This window comes from Haliotis rufescens, unplaced genomic scaffold (genome assembly GCF_023055435.1).
Source record: "Haliotis rufescens isolate VD_foot unplaced genomic scaffold, xgHalRufe1.0.p SCAF_17, whole genome shotgun sequence".
NCBI lineage: Eukaryota > Metazoa > Mollusca > Gastropoda > Lepetellida > Haliotidae > Haliotis > Haliotis rufescens.
In genome coordinates this window covers 13,987,717-14,008,078 of record NW_025963857.1, presented here as the reverse complement: position 1 = coordinate 14,008,078, position 20,362 = coordinate 13,987,717, and the positions used below count along the sequence as shown (strand labels likewise).

The window sequence follows — 20,362 nt, the reverse complement described above, 5'->3', positions numbered from 1 at the left end:
ATTGGTGGGTTGAAAGGTCGTTCTGACGTGACCAGTAATGGGATGTCCTTAGATCTTTGTTTAGCGATAGCGAGAACTAAGTTCTGATTTAAATGAGATTGGTCCAAAACACATCTACGATACCCGTATCAAATACATCACCATCGAATAACCATTTGTTTCATTTTCGATCACCATCAAACATGGGTGTGAACTTTCTTTGGCCCGCCTCCGTCCGGGGTCCTGGGTTCGATCCCCAGCCGCGTCATACCAACGTTAAAAGATGGTACTTGTTGTTACCCTATCTGGCGCTCGGCATTAAGGGGCTAAAACAAGGACTGGTCGGCCCGGAGTCAGAAAAGTGTGTCTGAGAGGGATATTCATGTTAAACTGCGGCATGGTATCTCACTGAGCTAGCACTATAAATCGGCATCAGTCCGGACTAGTACAAGCAGCCACACAAACACACACACGTACATGCACGTCGCTATATAAGTGCAATAATCTTGGACGCGACGTTAAACCTCATTTCACCTCACCTCCAAGCGTTCGTGATAACCGGAGCTTAAAGCATACACATACTATATATACTGAGTTGACGCATGGCCACCATTACCTGGTTTATGTTTTGTTTCATTTTTAATCTCTCACTGACCACAACATGAGTGAGTGAATGAGTTGGGTTTAACGCCGCTTTTAACAGTATTCCAGTTATATCACGGCGTGTCAGTTTAATGTGGGAGGAAAGCCCGAAGTGATGCAGGTCTCAGACGTTTACCACTTCGGTGAAACCCACGAGCACGGGCATGGTGCTGACAAACCTAGAAACATAATCGGGGCGAACCGGGATTCGAACCCACAATCATAGGTTTCTGGCGTGCCCAAGGGACGCAACTCTGCACAGCGAATCGCGGCGCCTTAGACGACTGGGCCACCCATGCCCCCGACCACAACATGAGACCATGTGATGTTTGTTTGTTTGTTGTTTAACGCTGCACCCAGCAATATTTCAGCTATACGACGGCGGTTTGCAAATTATTGACCCTTGGTCAGACATTCCAGTGATTGACATCATGAACATCGATCCACCTAATTGGGATATGATGACATGCAACAACTAAGTCAGCCAACCCGATCCCGTTAGTCGCCTCTTACGAAAAGCATGGGCTGCCGAAGACCATTCTAACACAGATCTTCACTATATCCTAGTCTCTGAAAATAAATGTTTTGGATAGAAACAAAAAGCAACATTTAAATTTAAAAGGAGCCCCAGTGAGATTCAGACCTGAACCTATGGACGGAAGGGAAATCAATATGGTTCAAGTGCTGCGAGACAGTCTCGGGGAGACCATGTAATGGTAATTACTGCGTAGTACTAGAATTATTGCTATCATCATTCGTTTCGCCAAATAACTAACTTGTTTTAATATGTATGAATCTGTAAAATAACTAACTTGTTTTAATAAATTTTATGTATAAATCCGTAAAATGACTAAGTTTCGGGGTTGGCATATCGAAAACTCATTTTGTTGTGTAAATTTAGGTTTATTTCATGAAAGTGAGTTTTGAATGACAACTGAAGACAGTAAATACAGTAAATAATCCCTTAAGCCTTGTGTTTGAAGTTTAACAGCTCACAATGAGAACCAGTGACATTTTCAAATTGGTTTATTGCAGCTGCACATGTAGACGTTGTAGATGTTTCTGATATTTGGCTCTGGGGGACGGAAGATTGAGCTGTCTAAGAAAAAAACTAAATTAGGATATTTTTGAACTCATTTTGACGAGACACAAATAGAATTATGTATGTGTATATGGCAAACGGTAATAGCCTGGTTCCTATACAGCCCGGTAAGACCCGAGACTTGACGTCCAGCTGCGTTCATGGAGTGAGTGAGTGAGAAAGTGTATCTAAGTTAAAGATGTATATGCATGTGGGTGTGAGTGTGGGTGTGGGTGTAGTGTGAGCTATGTGGGTGTGGGTGTGGGTGTGGGTGTGGGTGTAGTGTGAGCTATGTGGGTGTAGTGTGAGCTATCTGGATGTGGGTGTGTGGGTGTAGTGTGAGCTATGTGGATGTGGGTGTGTGGGTGTAGTGTGAGCTATGTGGGTGTGTGGGTGTAGTGTGAGCTATGTCGGTGTGGGTGTGGGTGTGGGTGTGGGTGTGGGTGTAGTGTGAGCTATGTGGGTGTGGGTGTTGTGTGAGCTATGTCGTTGTAGGTGTGGGTGTGGTTGTAGTGTGAGCTATGTGGGTGCTGTGTGAGCTATGTGGATGTGGGTGTGTGGGTGTAGTGTGAGCTATGTGGGTGTGTGGGTGTAGTGTGAGCTATGTGGGTGTGGGTGTTGTGTGAGCTATGTGGGTGTGGGTGTTGTGTGAGCTATGTGGATGTGGTTGTGGGTGTAGTGTGAGCTGTTTGGGTGTGGGTGTTTGAGTGTAGTGTGAGCTATGTCGGTGTGGGTGTGTGGGTGTAGTGTGAGCTATGTGGATGTGGGTGTGTGGGTGTAGTGTGAGCTATGTGGGTGTGTGGGTGTAGTGTGAGCTATGTGGGTGTGGGTGTTGTGTGAGCTATGTCGGTGTGGGTGTGTGGGTGTATTGTGGCTGCGTGGGTCTAGTGTGAGCTATATGGATGTGGGTGTGGGTGTGTCGGTGTAGTGTGAGCTATGTGGATGAGGGTGTAGTGTGAGCCATTTCGATGTGGGTGTGTTGGTGTATTATGGGCTATATGGATGTGGGTGTGGGTGTGTCGGTGTAGTGTGAGCTATGTGGATGAGGGTGTAGTGTGAGCCATGTCGATGTGGGTGTGTTGGTGTATTATGGGCTATGTGGATGTGGGTGTGGGTGTGTCGGTGTAGTGTGAGCTATGTGGATGAGGGTGTAGTGTGAGCCATGTCGATGTGGGTGTGTTGGTGTATTATGGGCTATGTGGATGTGGGTGTGGGTGTGTGTAGTGTGAGCTATGTGGATGAGGGTGTAGTGTGAGCCATGTCGATGTGGGTGTGTTGGTGTATTATGGGCTATGTGGATGTGGGTGTGGGTGTGTGTAGTGTGAGCTATGTGGATGAGGGTGTAGTGTGAGCCATGTCGATGTGGGTGTGTTGGTGTATTATGGGCTATGTGGATGTGGGTGTGGGTGTGTGTAGTGTGAGCTATGTGGATGAGGGTGTAGTGTGAGCCATGTCGATGTGGGTGTGTTGGTGTATTATGGGCTATGTGGATGTGGGTGTGGGTGTGTGTAGTGTGAGCTATGTGGATGAGGGTGTAGTGTGAGCCATGTCGATGTGGGTGTGTTGGTGTATTATGGGCTATGTGTATGTGGGTGTGGGTGTGTGTAGTGTGAGCTATGTGGATGAGGGTGTAGTGTGAGCCATGTCGATGTGGGTGTGTTGGTGTATTATGGGCTATGTGGATGTGGGTGTGGGTGTGTCGGTGTAGTGTGAGCTATGTGGATGAGGGTGTAGTGTGAGCCATGTCGATGTGGGTGTGTTGGTGTATTATGGGCTATGTGGATGTGGGTGTGGGTGTGTGTAGTGTGAGCTATGTGGATGAGGGTGTAGTGTGAGCCATGTCGATGTGGGTGTGTTGGTGTATTATGGGCTATGTGGATGTGGGTGTGGGTGTGTGTAGTGTGAGCTATGTGGATGAGGGTGTAGTGTGAGCCATGTCGATGTGGGTGTGTTGGTGTATTATGGGCTATGTGGATGTGGGTGTGGGTGTGTCGGTGTAGTGTGAGCTATGTGGATGAGGGTGTAGTGTGAGCCATGTCGATGTGGGTGTGTTGGTGTATTATGGGCTATGTGGATGTGGGTGTGGGTGTGTCGGTGTAGTGTGAGCTATGTGGATGAGGGTGTAGTGTGAGCCATGTCGATGTGGGTGTGTTGGTGTATTATGGGCTATGTGGATGTGGGTGTGGGTGTGTGTAGTGTGAGCTATGTGGATGAGGGTGTAGTGTGAGCCATGTCGATGTGGGTGTGTTGGTGTATTATGGGCTATGTGGATGTGGGTGTGGGTGTGTGTAGTGTGAGCTATGTGGATGAGGGTGTAGTGTGAGCCATGTCGATGTGGGTGTGTTGGTGTATTATGGGCTATGTGGATGTGGGTGTGGGTGTGTGTAGTGTGAGCTATGTGGATGAGGGTGTAGTGTGAGCCATGTCGATGTGGGTGTGTTGGTGTATTATGGGCTATGTGGATGTGGGTGTGGGTGTGTGTAGTGTGAGCTATGTGGATGAGGGTGTAGTGTGAGCCATGTCGATGTGGGTGTGTTGGTGTATTATGGGCTATGTGGATGTGGGTGTGGGTGTGGGTGTGTGTAGTGTGAGCTATGTGGATGAGGGTGTAGTGTGAGCCATGTCGATGTGGGTGTGTTGGTGTATTATGGGCTACGTGGATGTGGGTGTGGGTGTGTGTAGTGTGAGCTATGTGGATGAGGTCGTAGTGTGAGCCATGTCGATGTGGGTGTGTGCGTGTATTATGGGCTATGTGGATGTGGGTGTGGGTGTGTGTAGTGTGAGCTATGTGGATGAGGGTGTAGTGTGAGCCATGTCGATGTGGGTGTGTTGGTGTATTATGGGCTATGTGGATGTGGGTGTGGGTGTGGGTGTGTGTAGTGTGAGGTATGTGGATGTTGATTTATCTCCTAACAGAACTGTATACATTGTTACGACACAGGAAATGATATAGATGTATATCTACATGTAAACTGCAGAGCGGAGGCGATACATCCCTCTCGGGAACGCCAGGGCATGAATCTTAAAGAGAGGTGCTATCATGGAGATAATATATATGACGCTCCATATACCACAAGGGGATTACCTATGGTATTACCAACACAGGTCATTAATGTCGCCACACTTGCCAACAGCTTGTAACAGCATCCCTCGCCATCTTGGAACCGTTCCAACATGATTTATCAGAACCCAGAAGTGTCATCGGTTCTGTTATCAACTCCAAGTATGAATTACATTGCATTTCCGTTATCGAAAACGGCACATTTATTTTATTATCTCCCCTGATAGTATTACCTACCAGGGGGCGCACCTGAGTTTCATTGATGCCGCCATGTTTAACATACAAATATTTTTTGCATTTAAATTCTGTATGTCGTCACTGAGATAAACCGGTGTGGATACAGAAGTACCATATTGCTAAGGCTAAAGCTCTAATGTCGTGTGACCGCCTCCGTGGTCTGGAGGATAGCGCATCTGCCCAGAGAGCGGAAGGTCGGTGGTTCTGTTCTCTGGTCGGGTCATACCAGAAGACGTTGAAAGAATGTTCTTGTGACCCTGCCTCACGTTCGGCATTAAGGACTTTAAAACATGGACTGGTCGGATCGGAGTCGGTATACTGTGTCTGTGTGACTTTCCATGTTATACTGCAGCATATAAAAGGCATACATCCGGACTGTTACAAGCATCTTCCCGGGGCAAGGGAGTTAACGGACACTGGATTTTCAGTCAGTTAACGCCATTGCTTCAGGAAGAGGGTTACAAGCAGCTACACACAAACGTGCATAAGTACAATAATCTTGCACGCGACGTTAAACCCCATTTCACGTCACCTCACCTCTCATGTCAATAAAAAAATTATAACGTGTACTCACACTACTATCATGTCAACAAAACAAGAACATTCTCTTTTTCATTAGTTGTCCGCTTGACTCCTAGTATTTCACAACTCATCAGTTCATCTTTATGTAGCTATCAAAGTTGAAGGAGGATCAACTTGTCTGAATCAGTTTTGCACAACTCGCACCCATCAGTAACATGCGCCCACTCCGACCAAAACCTAAAACAGTCATTCCTACAAGGTTTTACTTTAGCCTGATTGAGACAGTGTGACACGCATAGCTCCCTTCATTTCATTCACTCTGCAAATATGGACGCTTGGACAACCTACGTCTACTTTAAATTGATTTCATTGTTAATGTGGTCATGAGGTTTCATTTATCCGCCTGAAGTCCAATTTACCAGAGATGCGTCTATATGGACACGTTTGGTTCGGTGGTTACCGTGCCAGGAATCTTCCAGTCTGTAGAAGAAACTAGTATTGACCGCACACTGACTGGGAGCACAGTGACATGGTTTAGGTGGTGTTAGTTGTTGGGTGATGGGGGAATATTGGAACAGGGCCCTGTTCCACAAAGCGATCGGAGCGCTAAGATGATTGTAACTGCCATACTTTAACATAGACTTACGACAGCCGTAGCGCTACGATCGCTTTGTGGAACGGGGTCTTGAGGTCCTGAAACTGTTTTGTTCAGTTGAGTAGTGCTGCACCAGGTAAAAACATATTATTGATTTCAAGTTACAGCATAGTATTAAGATCAATTAACAAGATAATACTGGTATCAGGGTCCTGCATATTACTGGTATAAGATTACAACTTAGTCCTAATATCCGATTAACAACATGTCATCTCATCGTCAGAGATGAGATGACGTAGTCATGGAAATAAGAGCATATAAAACCGATTGATAACATGACGTCATCAAGGTCATATGCCATTGGCAGATATGTTGGTCCGGTATTGACAATAGGATCACATATACACTGACAAATGAGTAGACGTCGTTATGGAAACAAGGTCAAATGACACTGGCAGATGAGTGGACATTGTCATGGAAACAGGTCAGATGAAACTGGCAGATGTGTGGACGTCGTCATGGAAACAAGGTCATATGACTCTGGCAGATGTGTGGACGTCGTTATGGAAACAAGGTCATATGACACTGGCAAATGAGTGGGCGTTGCCAAGGAAACAAGGTCAAATGACACTGACAGATGAATGGACGTCGTCATAGAAACAAGGTAAGATGACACTGGCAGATGAGTGGACGTCGTCATGGAAACAGGGTCAGATGACACTGACAAATGAGTAGACGTCGTCATGGAAACAGGGTCAGATGACACTGACAAATGAGTAGACGTCGTCATGGAAACAAGGTCAGATGACACTGGCAGATGAGTGGACGTCGTCATGGAAACAGGGTCAGATGACACTGACAAATGAGTAGACGTCGTCATGGAAACAAGGTCAGATGACACTGACAAATGAGTAGACGTCGTCATGGAAACAAGGTCAGATGACACTAACAGATGAGTGGACGTCGTCATGGAAACAAGGTCAGATGACACTGACAGATGAGTGGACGTCGTCATTGAAACAAGGTCATATGGCACTGGCAGATAAGATGACGTCATCACAGACATCGTATGTTATTGAGAGATGTGTTTACAAGGAAATAATAACATATATCCCTTCGTTCATGACATTTATACGACGTATTGCACAGTGAGTTTTGGTAGATTCACCGCTGGTTCCTGTTAGCGTCTACATAGAACAACTTGAAACATACTATAAGCATGTTAAGCTTCGTTTCCGGAACCTTTATGAAAAATATACGTTTGGCATACATCGCACACAGACGAACTCCTCTCCTTGGGGTGGGTTATCTCGACCTTGAACTACTTGTCTGGCACACATCATGTGTTGTGTTGTTACTATGTTCAGTGTAGAGTGGTCGTGTTCGTTTCAGGTCATGCAGCAAACGCCAGTTCATTATGCCTGTCACATTAAAGACAGTGTACTTACTGATCACTCTGTTGCTGACAAATTCGATAACGGGTATGCATTTTACACTTATTTACCATTTATGCAAAGTTTAAACCCTAGGGGAGTCCGGGTTAGAATAGGTCCACAGCAACCTATGCTGGGCCCACTTGAACAAAACGATCTTCGCGCTAAGACTATTGTAAGTCTGTGTTAATGTATGGGAGTTAAGATCATCTTAGCGCTAAGATCGCTTTGTGCAAGTGGACCTTGGTCTAAAGTGGGGACCTAACGGATGGGTGATCAAGCTCGATGACTTGACAGGTTAAGTTCATAATATCAATTACAGGTTTGTCTGGTTCAGAATTTTTTTACAGGCCGCCTTCATATAGCTGAATGCGGCGTAAAACAATAAAACTGACGAACACATTGCAAACTTGTAAATTTTGGTGTGAACCGACGTGCCAACCAGTAGTTGGTCACATACAGGTCACATAAACCTTCTTTCTACTTCTTTGTTTGATTGTTTCAATTTAGAACGCTTTTGAATTTAGGTTGGACTGTCGAATTTAAGACATAATGATAAATTATTTATTTCTATTTATTTAAAAAAACATGTGGCCTAAACATTCTCTGAAAGTATCTGAGAATAAAACAATGGGGTATTTCAAATTTTAAAATGATCGCCACTACAGCCATACTGAACGTGTAATTTCGGCGCGTAGAGCCACTGGTACAATTACTCATGTACAAAAATGATCTCACCATTTTGTAAACAGTACTTCCGGGTGTCTTTGCTGACTCCGCCTCGTTTTGGGTGTATAGAAAAACTTCATCTTTATGCGTGTAAACGTGTAATTGAGGTTCGATCCTCCACCCCAAAAGCTATTGTACTCGGGGATTATGGCAGATATCCATTGTATATATTTTCGCTCGGGCGCTGTATATAAATTACTGGTTAAAACTAACGACTCTTCCATCCAAGATTCTATTCAGGGAGTCATCATTATTTAAACACGGGTAAATATCTTTAAAGCGTGTACTTTTTAATAACATCCTTAAAGAGGCTGTACGTTATGCTGATATCTCATACAAGAAATAAACGACTCGTGGTCATTTTATGACACACACAACACACTCCCACTCGTCGTTTATTTCTCAAGTAATGTATGTCATGTTTGTTTGTTTGTTGTTTAACGCCGCACTCAGCAATATTCCACCTATATGGCGGCGCTCTGTAAATAATCGAGTCTGGACCAGATAATCCAGTGATTGACATCATGAGCATCGACCCACGCAATTGGGATACGATGATATGCATCAACCAAGTCAGCGAGCCTGACCCCCGATCCCGTTAGTCGCCTTTTACGACAAGCATAGTCGCCTTTTACGACAAGCATAGTCGCCTTTTACGACTATGCTTGTCGTAAAAGGCGACTAACGGGATCGGGTGTATATCATGTGTTTGTGTGTTATGACGTTCAATGTCACATGAACAGTGAACGACATGATGTGTTAGATGTTTTTTTAACAAAGATGAATATAATGAACAGCGATTGTTATATAAGCAATGTTAATAAACTGCCGACACCAGAAAGTATACAGTAAACAAAACGTACATGTTTGATGGTGGCTAAACAAGACACAAACAAGAAGTGAGGTGAGGTGAAATTGGGTTTAACGTCGCGTCCAAGATTATTGCACTTATATAGCGACGTGCATGCACGTGTATGTGTGTGTGGCTGCTTGTACTGGTCCGGACTGATGCCGATTTATAGTGCTAGCTCACTGAGATACCATGCCGCAGTTTAACATGAATACCCCACTCAGACACAGTATACTGACTCCGAGCCGACCAGTCCTTGTTTTAGCCCCTTAATGCCGAGCGCCAGACAGGGTAACAACAAATACAATCTTTTAACGTCTTTTTGTATGACGCGGCCCGTGATCGAACCCTGGACCTTCCGCTCTCCGGGCGGACGCTCTACCACAAGACCACGGAGGCGGTCTACACAAACAAGAAATTGTTATGTAATATATAATAGTGATGTGTTTGACCCAGGTATCATAGTTATGTTTTGGACCTAAGGTTTGCAATGTTTCGACAACTGTTTTTAACATAGTAGAGTATTGATAACGTTTGTAAATGTTTTGCGAAATCCAATTTTCAAGTGAATATTTCGTTTGCCCGTCAATTTATGCCATATGTTTGTATGCTGAAGACGTTCACAATGTTACATGAACAGTGTCATCTTCTGTTTCTCCAGGACTAGCATTAGTGTAGGTATACAGTGGTCGATATTATGAACAGAGATTTATTATATAGATAATATTGATATTATGAAGTGTGATTGATAGTATACACGTGTGTGGCATCATGTGTAATGGCATGTATACACGTCAGTGATCTACCACACACTCTAATGTTGCAGAGATGAAGGCAGGGGAACATTGGGCGAGCTGGCAGGCCTACAGCACAGCAGAGTACCCGCTATCTTACCTCTGGGCGTAAACAGCCAGTAATCACCAGGAAATTGCTCGTAAAAAGTTTAAAATGACTCGAATACGATAACATGTATTTTTCAGTTAAAAGTTCAGTGAAATGTTGCAAAAAGGGACAGTGCTTTATCGGTCAGCGAGGATAAGGAAAAAGTTACCTAACAGATTACAACTCACCTTACACATATATCATTTCCTGTCTATATTCACATGGACCAAACACATGTATGGGGTCTCACTGGGAGCATTTCACTGTCATAGGCGACTAACGGGATTGGCCAGCCAAACTATAACTATATAATTCCAGCCTAGTTCGCCAAGGGTGGAAACTGGACTTTTATAGTCAGTTAACGCCCTTGCCTCGGGAAGATGATTATAGGTGGGATGAGTGAGTGAGTATGGTTTTACGCAGCTTGTAACAATATTCCAGCATACATCACGGCGGGGGACATCAGAGATGGGCTTCACACATTGTACCCATGTCGTGAATCGAGCCTCGGTTTTCGTCGTGACGAGCGAACGCTTTAACCACTAGGCTACCCCACCGCCCCTGATAGCATGATAAATGAACATTGAACGATTTTTTTAGAGTATCTTTATCAGTTGTTGACATGATCGGTATAAATTTTGTTGAGTGGGATGTACATAAAAAGGCAGATCAACATATTTACTTCTTAGGTGGTCGTACTTTGGACAAAGTAACAGAGATGAAACTCATCTTCAATTACATTTGAACCACATTGCTCACATATTCTCAATTCTCTGGCTCTGTTTCTATGTCTGCCTACTTCGATCCTAAGTCTATGAGAGCTGCATTTCAATTGTACTAAACTTTTTCTAAACCTCTTAAAATTGATATCGATATTACAATAGTATTCTGGGGAAATAGCTTGTAATAATTGCATTTTGTCTGAACTTAAAACATGCGATGACCATTCTTGTAGGTAAATATCCTGAAGTCTTTGACGTATAGATACTAAAAACGAATCTGGATTGTTAGGTACACATTGATTATGCCAAACATACCCATAGCCGCATTCATTTAATAACGACTTTACATCATATACCCAATTGCGAAAGCCATGTTTTTCATACAATAACATCATATTATAACATTTTCTAGGTAATCTATCAAAAGGCATTTTAAGAATCTTGAACCAATACTTGAGAATTCTATCATATTGAAATATGTAAAGTGATACACGTCCACATTCACAATATACCATAACACTCGATGTACAGTTTGTTTACGCCAATGAATCGTTTACAAGCATATTAGATGAACCAGTTCAATAGTATTGTATTCAGCATGTCCCCAGATCTCTGCTCCATATAAAAGAATTGGAGTCATGTTCGTATCAATTATTTTTAAAAAGGTTTAGTATGAATGATCAGTGAAAGTTTTTAAACTATGTCAGATTCCCATTAGTATCTTTTTGTCTACATTGCTGCATTACTGGTGTGGCAATTCCACGATAATCTGCCTGTGAAAGTAACCCCCAGATATTTATAAGAAGTGAGTGAGTGAGTGAGTATGGTTTTACGTCGCTTTTAGCAATATTCCAGCAATATCAGGGCGGGAGACACCAGAAACGGGCTTCACATATTTGGACCTGGGCCTTAGGCGTGACGAGCGAACGCTTTAACCACTAGGCTACCCGACCGCCCTTATAGGAAGTGACAATTTGTAACGGTTGTGAGTTGAAGAACAATTTTTTCCTATTTGATAGTTTATTTCCCTTTTTAAAAACTAGCACTTTCGTTTTCTCAGTGTTCACTTGGAGTTTACAATTAGAACAGTAAAGCTCCAGTTGATCTATCAAATTCTGTAAACCTTTTATCGTACTAGAGAAAGAGCTATATCATCAGCAAAAAGCAATAGAAATATCTTAACGATATCCTAAATATATCCTTAATTTGTGCAGCCAGTTCATTGATGAAAAAACAGAACAGGAAGGGGCTAAGAATACAGCCTTGGGGTACAACAATGTTACATGTGAAGACATCAGAATTATATCCCCCGGTTTTTAACACATGACTTTACATTGCATAATAATTTACCCATTTTGTTACTCACACCATTTGAAAGAAACAATGACCACATTATATTTCTGTTTACAGAATCAAACACCTTTTTGAAATCGACAATAATTGCATAGCATTGTCCACCTTTTCTCTGCAAAATCGCATTAAGTATGAAAATATTATCTGTGGTTAGTACCCTTGTCCAAAACCTGTTTGTTCTTCCGAAATATTATCGTATGAATCTTACCAAAAGTTAAGCCTTGTATTGATAATAGAAACAAGAATTTTGTTAAAAACACTCAGAAATGTAATTCCCCGATAATTGTGTGTATCAGTACATGATCCTGATTTATGTAGTGGACTAATCACAAATATAGTCATAAAAATCATAAAATCATATTAAACAGTAATTCAAGGTATATAGGGGATATAATACACTGGATAATCGAGGATGCACGAACAAGGCTATGGTGCTTAACAGTCCGCGGATACCGGACTTGCCTATCAGCTGTTGCACGAGGAGGAGTGAGTGAGTGAGTTGGGCTTAACGCCGGATTGATTGGATGGTTTTTGTTCTGTAAACAATCGAGTCTGGACCAGACAATGTGGGATCGATGACATGCATCAACCAAGTCAGCGAGCCTGACCACCCGATCCCGTTAGTCGCCTTTTACGACAAGCATAGTCGCGTTTTACGGCAAGCATGAGTCTATTCTACCCCAGGTCTTCACGGGTCTTACGCCGGTCTGAAGTGATGCAGGTCTTTGATGTTGCACAAGGCAAATACACACAGTGCTCAGCATCTTCCTGTATCATACTTCCCGTTTGGACATGGCGATGCAGTCTACTGATAGATGTTATGAAACAAAGGTGAGGAAACTCTCCCCATCACCTGCACCCGGATACCTTGGTGTCATCGCTAACATCGTTAATTACCACCGACAATAATTATCTCCCTTTAACCTCTTTGTTAGTTAGCGTAATTGCATCTCTGGTGCCAGAACTCCTGGTTTCCTCATCAGCAATAGGGAAGCAACGCATAAGAAGCTTCGGTTACCAAGGTAACACGCGTGCTGAGAGGCGTTATGTTGTTGTTGGGCGTTCAAAGGGTTAACGAAGGTTACAGTTAAAAAGACCATCTGATGATGTTGGTGATTTGTGCCGAACAAGCAAAGTAACTTGATCTCTGAGTGAGCGTTCATTTGTAATTACCTCCCTTGATGAGGGTGGGATTAGTCAGGCTGGTGGATTGTTGGCATCGTTTGTAAATAGATCAAATATAAACATCTGCTTTAGTTTTGCTCTTAATAGTCGGGTGTCTATTTTTGTAAGAAAGAAGCATTCATGTCGCCCCTGAACGTGTTATAAAGCAAAACACCAGAGTTATTCAGGTTAAAAGACACTCGTCATCTTTTTCACTGACACCCATCGTATCAGGTATCTCCTTGCAGGTACTTGTTTCCGAGCCACAGACCTCGTTAACATGGTTAACTGGAACACAAGGTCGGTTTGTTATCTACAGTATAATAGTTAATATTTCGATAGGACTATCCAGGACAATCCAGGACTATCCACTATTCAAAACTTAGCTACCTTTACGTAGAAAGCAATATGGCTGCACTACATATTATGTGGATTTTAATTCTCTCACATTGCATACGTTAACGTTGTGATGTAGAATGGGCTTTGGTTTACATTACTTGATGAATAAACGAGTATTATGCACTTAATGCCTCGTCTTGATTTATCGTTTTAGACCTTGAAACTTCATGAGTGAGTGAGTTGGGTTTAACGCCGCTTTTAATATTATTCCAGTTACATCACTGCGTGTCAGCTTAATGTGGGGGGAAAGCCCGAAGTGATGCAGGTCTCGGACGTTTACCACTTCGGTGAAACCCACGAGCACGGGTACGGTGCTGACAAACCCAGAAACATAACCGGGATTCGAACCCACAATCATAGGTTTCTGGGTTGACCAAGGGCGCAGCTCTGCACAGCGAATCGCGGCCCCTTAGACGACTTGGCCACCCGTGCCCACTACAACTTCATGGTTACTCCTTATCGTTAATGTCTTATGTCAGTTCTCCGCTTGTCTCGAACACCGGATAACTCCACATGAACGCTGGTCCCGAAGATTCTGGTTTAAGGAGGTAACGCTGTGTGCGTCTGTTCCATCACGGTATATAACATTCAATAAACATAATTGTACTAATCTATCAACAGTATAGCGAGCGGACACATATAAACTATTGTCATCTTAATTGTGTGTTTGTTTTTGCATAAGTCGGCCGAATCCGTAAACGAAAAATAGCGTCGCTATAGCAACTGGCGTTTGGAAACTTGTGCCAAAGACCCAGAAACTCTACACACCCTTTCAATCAATCACCATACAACAAAACACGTGTTACAAACTATCAAGTCGCACCAACAATGTAGAACCAGTTTTGATAAAAAAAAAGTTAAGCAACAAAACAAACACCGTTATATGTATCAGTAAAAAACCCATATATCTATGATATCCATATCCAGGAATACATATTCTCCATCACAGGAAGAAATGTTTAACACTCAATCTCATGCCGAATGTAAAGTACGTCTAACCCTGTGAGGAGCTTCAAGATAGGAGTAGAAACACAAATGATGGTCCCAGGCACAATGTTTGTTTGTTTGTTTGTTTGTTTGTTTAATGCCGCACTCAGCAATATTCCAGCTATATGACGGCGGTCTGTAAATAATCAAGTCTGAATCAGACAATCCAGTGATTGACAACATGAGCATCGATCTACGCAATTTGGATCGATGACATGCATCAACCAAGTCAGCGAGCCTGACCACCCGATCCCGTTTGTTGCCTCTTACGACAAGCATAGTCGCCTTTTACGGCAAACATGGGTTGGTGAAGACCTATTCTACCCCGGATCTTCACGGGTCCCCAGGCAGAATAATGGAGGTCTCAAAGTGATTGCGGTACCAACAACAAATATAAGAATATTCGTGTTGGGAACGTATTAGTAAAACACACTCAGACATGAATTGTCACATTTAACATGCATGCCACTTCGCATAGCCATAGTTACACTGAGGAGCAGTGAAAATTATTGCGTCTATTCTCAGTCAGTGCGCGTGTAGGATGCAGTTGGTTCCATCCCGTAAAACCCTGCTCATTAACACAGTTGGTGTTCCAAGACCCAGTATTGTGATAGAACCCGGACACGACGAGCGAACGCTTTAACTACTGGGCTATCTCACAGCAGGGACCTTTTGCATGAGGATCAACAGATAATAATAATAATAATAATAATAATAATAATAATAATAATAATAATAATCATCATCATCATCACCATCATCATCATCATAATAGACCATTTATATTGCGCATATTTCTACGCCACTCTGGGTCTTGCTCAAAGCGCTGTTATAACACCCAGGTCACTGGATCAGTGTGCACTCAAGAATCATTCTCAGCTCCCTGGGGAGTATCCAACCGAAGCAGCCTTTTAGGCGCTAAAGTAGGTTACCAACCATCCTACCGGGTATCCATTCACCGTGTGAACAGAAGCGCATTTCGAACACAGTCACTTGCCCAAGGAGACGCCACATGTGTCACATGTGCTTCAGTGTGGGACCGAAGCCTTCGAAACTGTCAGGTGCCAAGCTGTCGAAACGAGGTCATCCAAGGACTCTCCGCGTTCGACGTTGCTAGACTTCACCTGATTTGTGACTGCGCTGTTCAGAGAACCACGTGAAACCACAGCGATGTTGAATTTAACCATTGGTGTTCCACGGGTTCCCCCGCATGTAGGTAACAGTGGCACAGACTCGCCACTGCCAAGTGTAGGCGTGATAACAATCAGTAGTCAGACAGGCAACACATCCTGCAGGGACAGAGGCTAAGTATCAGTTGCACGGTGTTGCAACAAAAATGTTACTTGTTTAAAAATAGCTTTTTGGGAAGTTTGTCAATAAACTCGACAGCGGTGATGGAACGGGGCAAAACAAGGGGAACTGAATGGATCTAAACACCCATCTCTCGTCGATCTATCGGCCACCTGACACATACCTTCACTGCAGCTGAATGGACTGGTTGGTACACTGATGGGGGATTTTATGTGCGCATCAGTAGGTTCACGTTCAAGGAATTTGGGCGTTTTGGTTCAGATGCTGAACCTTCCATGAATTGCTTGTTACGGGTACTTATATCTGTTCCGAGCAAGCGTTATATGTGCTCCCACTTGTTATGGAATACTACAAGCGACATTGTCGCGTTGTCGCAGTGTCGGCCTTCCAAATAAGCAATATGTGTAAAAATTAACCAAAGCGCGACATTGCGACAATGCGAGAACGCGACATTTTGGCCATTTGTCGCATTGGCGCGTTGTCGTATTGTCCCGCTTTGAATAATCTTTTTTATTTTACCAAAGCGCGACAACGCGACATTTTACAAGGTCAAAATATGTCGCGGTGTTGCATTGTCGCCCCATCAAAAATGTGTAAAAAAGCGACAACGGGACAATGCGACAACGCATCCCCGCGGGTTTCTTATAATGCAATCTTATGATATTGTTCCTCGAACATTACGTTGTTGAATACAAATGTTTCTTTCATTTCATTATAAACTGCCGGGTTAAAGAAAGTATACTCTTGAAAATTGGATTGTAAACGTTATCCAAAATGTCACTGGATGAAGACAGTATCCGAAACTCACGGTCCAATAATCACCATCGAATAACATTTCTTGTTTATTTTATTTGTAGCCACTATCATGTTTGTTTGTTGTTTACCGCCGCACTCAGCAATATTCCAGCTATATGACGGCGGTCTGTAAATAATCAAGTCTGGACCAGACAATCCATTGATAGACATCATAAGCTTCGATCTACGCAATTGGGATACGATGACATGCATCAACCAAGTAAGCGAATCTGACCACTCGATCCCATTAATTGCCTCTTACGACAAGAATAGTCGCCTCTTATTGCAAGCATTAATGTCTGAAGGCCTATTCAAACCCGGATCTTCATGGGTTGTAGTCGCTATCAAACACGGGTGCGTACTTTCTTTTATCCGGCAGTCTATGTCTAACAGACAATTCTACAACACGGGTGTACACCGATTTCGAATTCATTGTATCAATGAATACTTGAAGGAAAGTCTGAAACAATCAAACACATTATTATGAAAACACTTGGAGATTCTGGGACAGAATAGGCCTCACGCGTCCACTGCATCTACAGGGCGAATACAATGAGGATTAGATGGCCATGGAGGTGGGGTTTGGTATGCAACACTACGAAGGTGTCCACCTGGAATTAAATAACCTGACTGTCATGCAATTTACTATGCAGAGTTGTGCCCTTGTTCGTGCAAGGATCCGCTGATTTAAACCCCAGATTCGAGGCACATATGACTTGGTCTATAAGTATTAATTGGTTTACAGACTGCGTCACTTTAATTTTTCATTCATATCTTAAGATGACACACACAAACAAACAAATTTTGTAAAAGGTTAAATTAAAATCATTGTACAAGGAAACCAACGAGTATTAATCTCTTTAATTCCTTGAGCTGAAAAGGGGGATGCGTAGAGAGCTGAGAAGGTAATCGGGTGACTGTATATGCTGTGGGTTCTGTAAATAAAGCGACAAAACCTTCCATATCCAATAGAAATCTGTGCATAAAGCAGAGTCGAGTGTACAATTCCGACTATATCATGAGCATGGGTTGATGAATCACTATCAAATAGTAATGATACCAGGTGTTCAAGAAAATGTGAGCGTATCCTGCCCAACCGGTGGCACCCGTCACAAACACATGCAAAGGCAAGTCAATTGTTCAGCTGATATAAATAAAATACTTTTCAAAGCTGCTCTGCATCCAACGTACTCACTCTCCTTCATCACTCTACTATCACTGAGTGAACGAATAAGAGAGTTAGTGTTGAACGCCGCTTTTCAAAAGTATTTCAGTTACTAGTTTATCACGGTGTGCCAGCATGGTCAGGTAGGCAAACCCAAAGCGATGCAAACGTTAGACGGTTTTTTCTTCACTTTTCATGAAACAAACGGATTAGGGCAAACCTGGGACGCGAACCAACGATCATCGGATCCCGCTCAGCCAAAGGACGCAAATCTGCTCAGCAAATTGCGACACTTAGTCGGGTGGCTACCGTTTCCCCAATTCACGTAACATGTTCCCCCACCGTTACATGCTCCCTGGCATGATCGATGACGACATGTAACAAAAAACACAGTGCCTACCTCCTGCTTCTTCTTCTTGTATTCCCGGAAGCGTTCCATCACCCCACACCTCCTCAACACAAGACAGTCGTCATTACAGGATACGGTGCATCTGTAGTGTATACCAAGCTACAAAGGGACACACGATTCCAACAATCGATCACTGTCTCAGTGCAGGCACGGTTCACGGAAACAGCCGAAGATCCCCCAGAATAGACCTACTGCCACTGAACAATGTGTCATGGGTGGCACACACTCCAGAGTGTCTGGTTCCACTAACACCAGGGGTGATGGGGTATAACGGCAGTATCACATAGTACCCTGTTCATGAATTATACTGAGCCACTGCTTCAACCTGTGTCTGTGCCACCTTCAATGCAACTAGTGTGTAGTCATGGTACAGGCAGTGTGAGAGCCAGACCAAGGGCTTGGATTAATGAAATGCTTCACGTGTAACACGTGTCAGTCATCAGCGTGAAGATAGTGCACCGTTACGAATACCGTTGTGGACGCTTGGATCTTGGTATGTTGTAACAGTTGTACGCCTTGGCCTCTGGAAGCTTGATGAGGACGCCAGGCCGATGGTAGATTGACGACGCCAGGTCCGATGGCAGATTATTAAGGACGCCAGGTCCGATGGCAGATTGTTAAGGACGCCAGGACCGATGGTAGATTGTTAAGGACGCCAGAACCGATGTTAGATTGTTAAGGACGCCAGAACCGATGGTAGATTGTTGAGCACGCCAGGACCGATGGTAGATTGTTGAGCACGCCAGGACCGATTGCAGATTAAGGACGCCACACCCGATGGTAGATAGTTGAGGACGCCAAGACCAATGGTATATAGACGCTCTGAGTCTTCAAGATCGATGGTTAACTGTTGGGAACGGCAGAGATTATGGCAGCGCCGCACGCCTCCAGCAAGAATCAGCGGCTTTCTGTCTGTAGTCAAGCACTAATGACACATCTTCGGTCTCCAGCGTTCCGCCATAACTCAAACATCGTGTTGCCTGCTTGTGTATGTTGTCTTTCTATTATCCCGTGAGTCAACAGTAATTATGACTGGCGACGTGGAATGGTTTGAGAGGTTTAAAGCTCACAGGTGTGTTCCGGCATGTATAAGAGGTAAAGGCTAACTAAAACCACATACAGTCTCTGATACTTGTAACACAAAGCACTGTGTACCTGTTACTCTGAAACCAACAGTTTCTCGTTATGTTTCAAGATTACCGTGAATTAATATGGCTCATTGTTTTAGCTAAAGACTCCAGTTTACATATATACAGATGTCTGTCAAGTGCCCTAGAGTAATCATGTCATTACTTATCGACATGGAATAGGTTTTTGTTGATAACTTATAGTATCAACTCGTGGACACTATTGTTATGGGCCGCTTCGCGGAAAATGAAAACGATGAGACAATACGTAGGAACTCACCATGAAGTAAAATACATACTGCTCGGTGAGAATTAATATTAATTTTAATTAATTGAATATAAATTAATTAACCTCTCGATTATTAAAATTTAAGTGAGTCGAGTCAACCAATGTCACAACATTTATGGCAAACAGGATTGACTAAATTCAACCTGAGTTAACCAGTGGTAATAAAATATACCTGAGGGCAGTACCCGAAATGAAACGTTTAAAAAACAACCTTAGATGTAATTCAAAATGGCAGCCGGGATAAGGAGGAACACAACAGCCAAGTGTATTGCTGTAACACACAACTAGGAGAGGTTAATACGTGTTTCATTGCTTGACAAAGCTGCCACCATCCCTTTTCTATTCAACATGTATAACGACAAGGTAGACTTCTAGGTTCTAAACAACGCGTAGAGCAGAGATGCAAAATCATCAAAAAAGTTTGATAAATGATTCTTAAGTATTTATATCAACATTTTAAAGTTAGATCTCCCTGATGCATATCAGAATACATATATACTATCAATACCTAGTTAATAATTAAAATTAAAATGCTTTTATTCATGGTTGAATCAATACATGAAACTAATTAACGTTAACGATGACGTCACTTGGGGGCTGCTAATCGTTGTCCCTCGGGGGTTCGGTAGG

The 20,362-nt window shown here is 43.2% G+C and overlaps 1 protein-coding gene across 1 annotated transcript in view; it reads right to left on the bottom strand.

Moving 5' to 3' along the window:
- LOC124140852 (FH1/FH2 domain-containing protein 3-like) overlaps positions 1–18,617 on the bottom strand; it is a 164,400-nt gene extending 145,783 nt beyond the window's left edge. The window contains exon 1 of the mRNA XM_046508642.2: positions 18,308–18,617. Within this exon, the coding sequence (XP_046364598.2) occupies positions 18,308–18,346 (39 nt within the window). The 5' untranslated portion in view covers positions 18,347–18,617. The remainder of the gene's footprint in view (positions 1–18,307) is intronic.
- Positions 18,618–20,362: the final 1,745 nt, after the last annotated feature.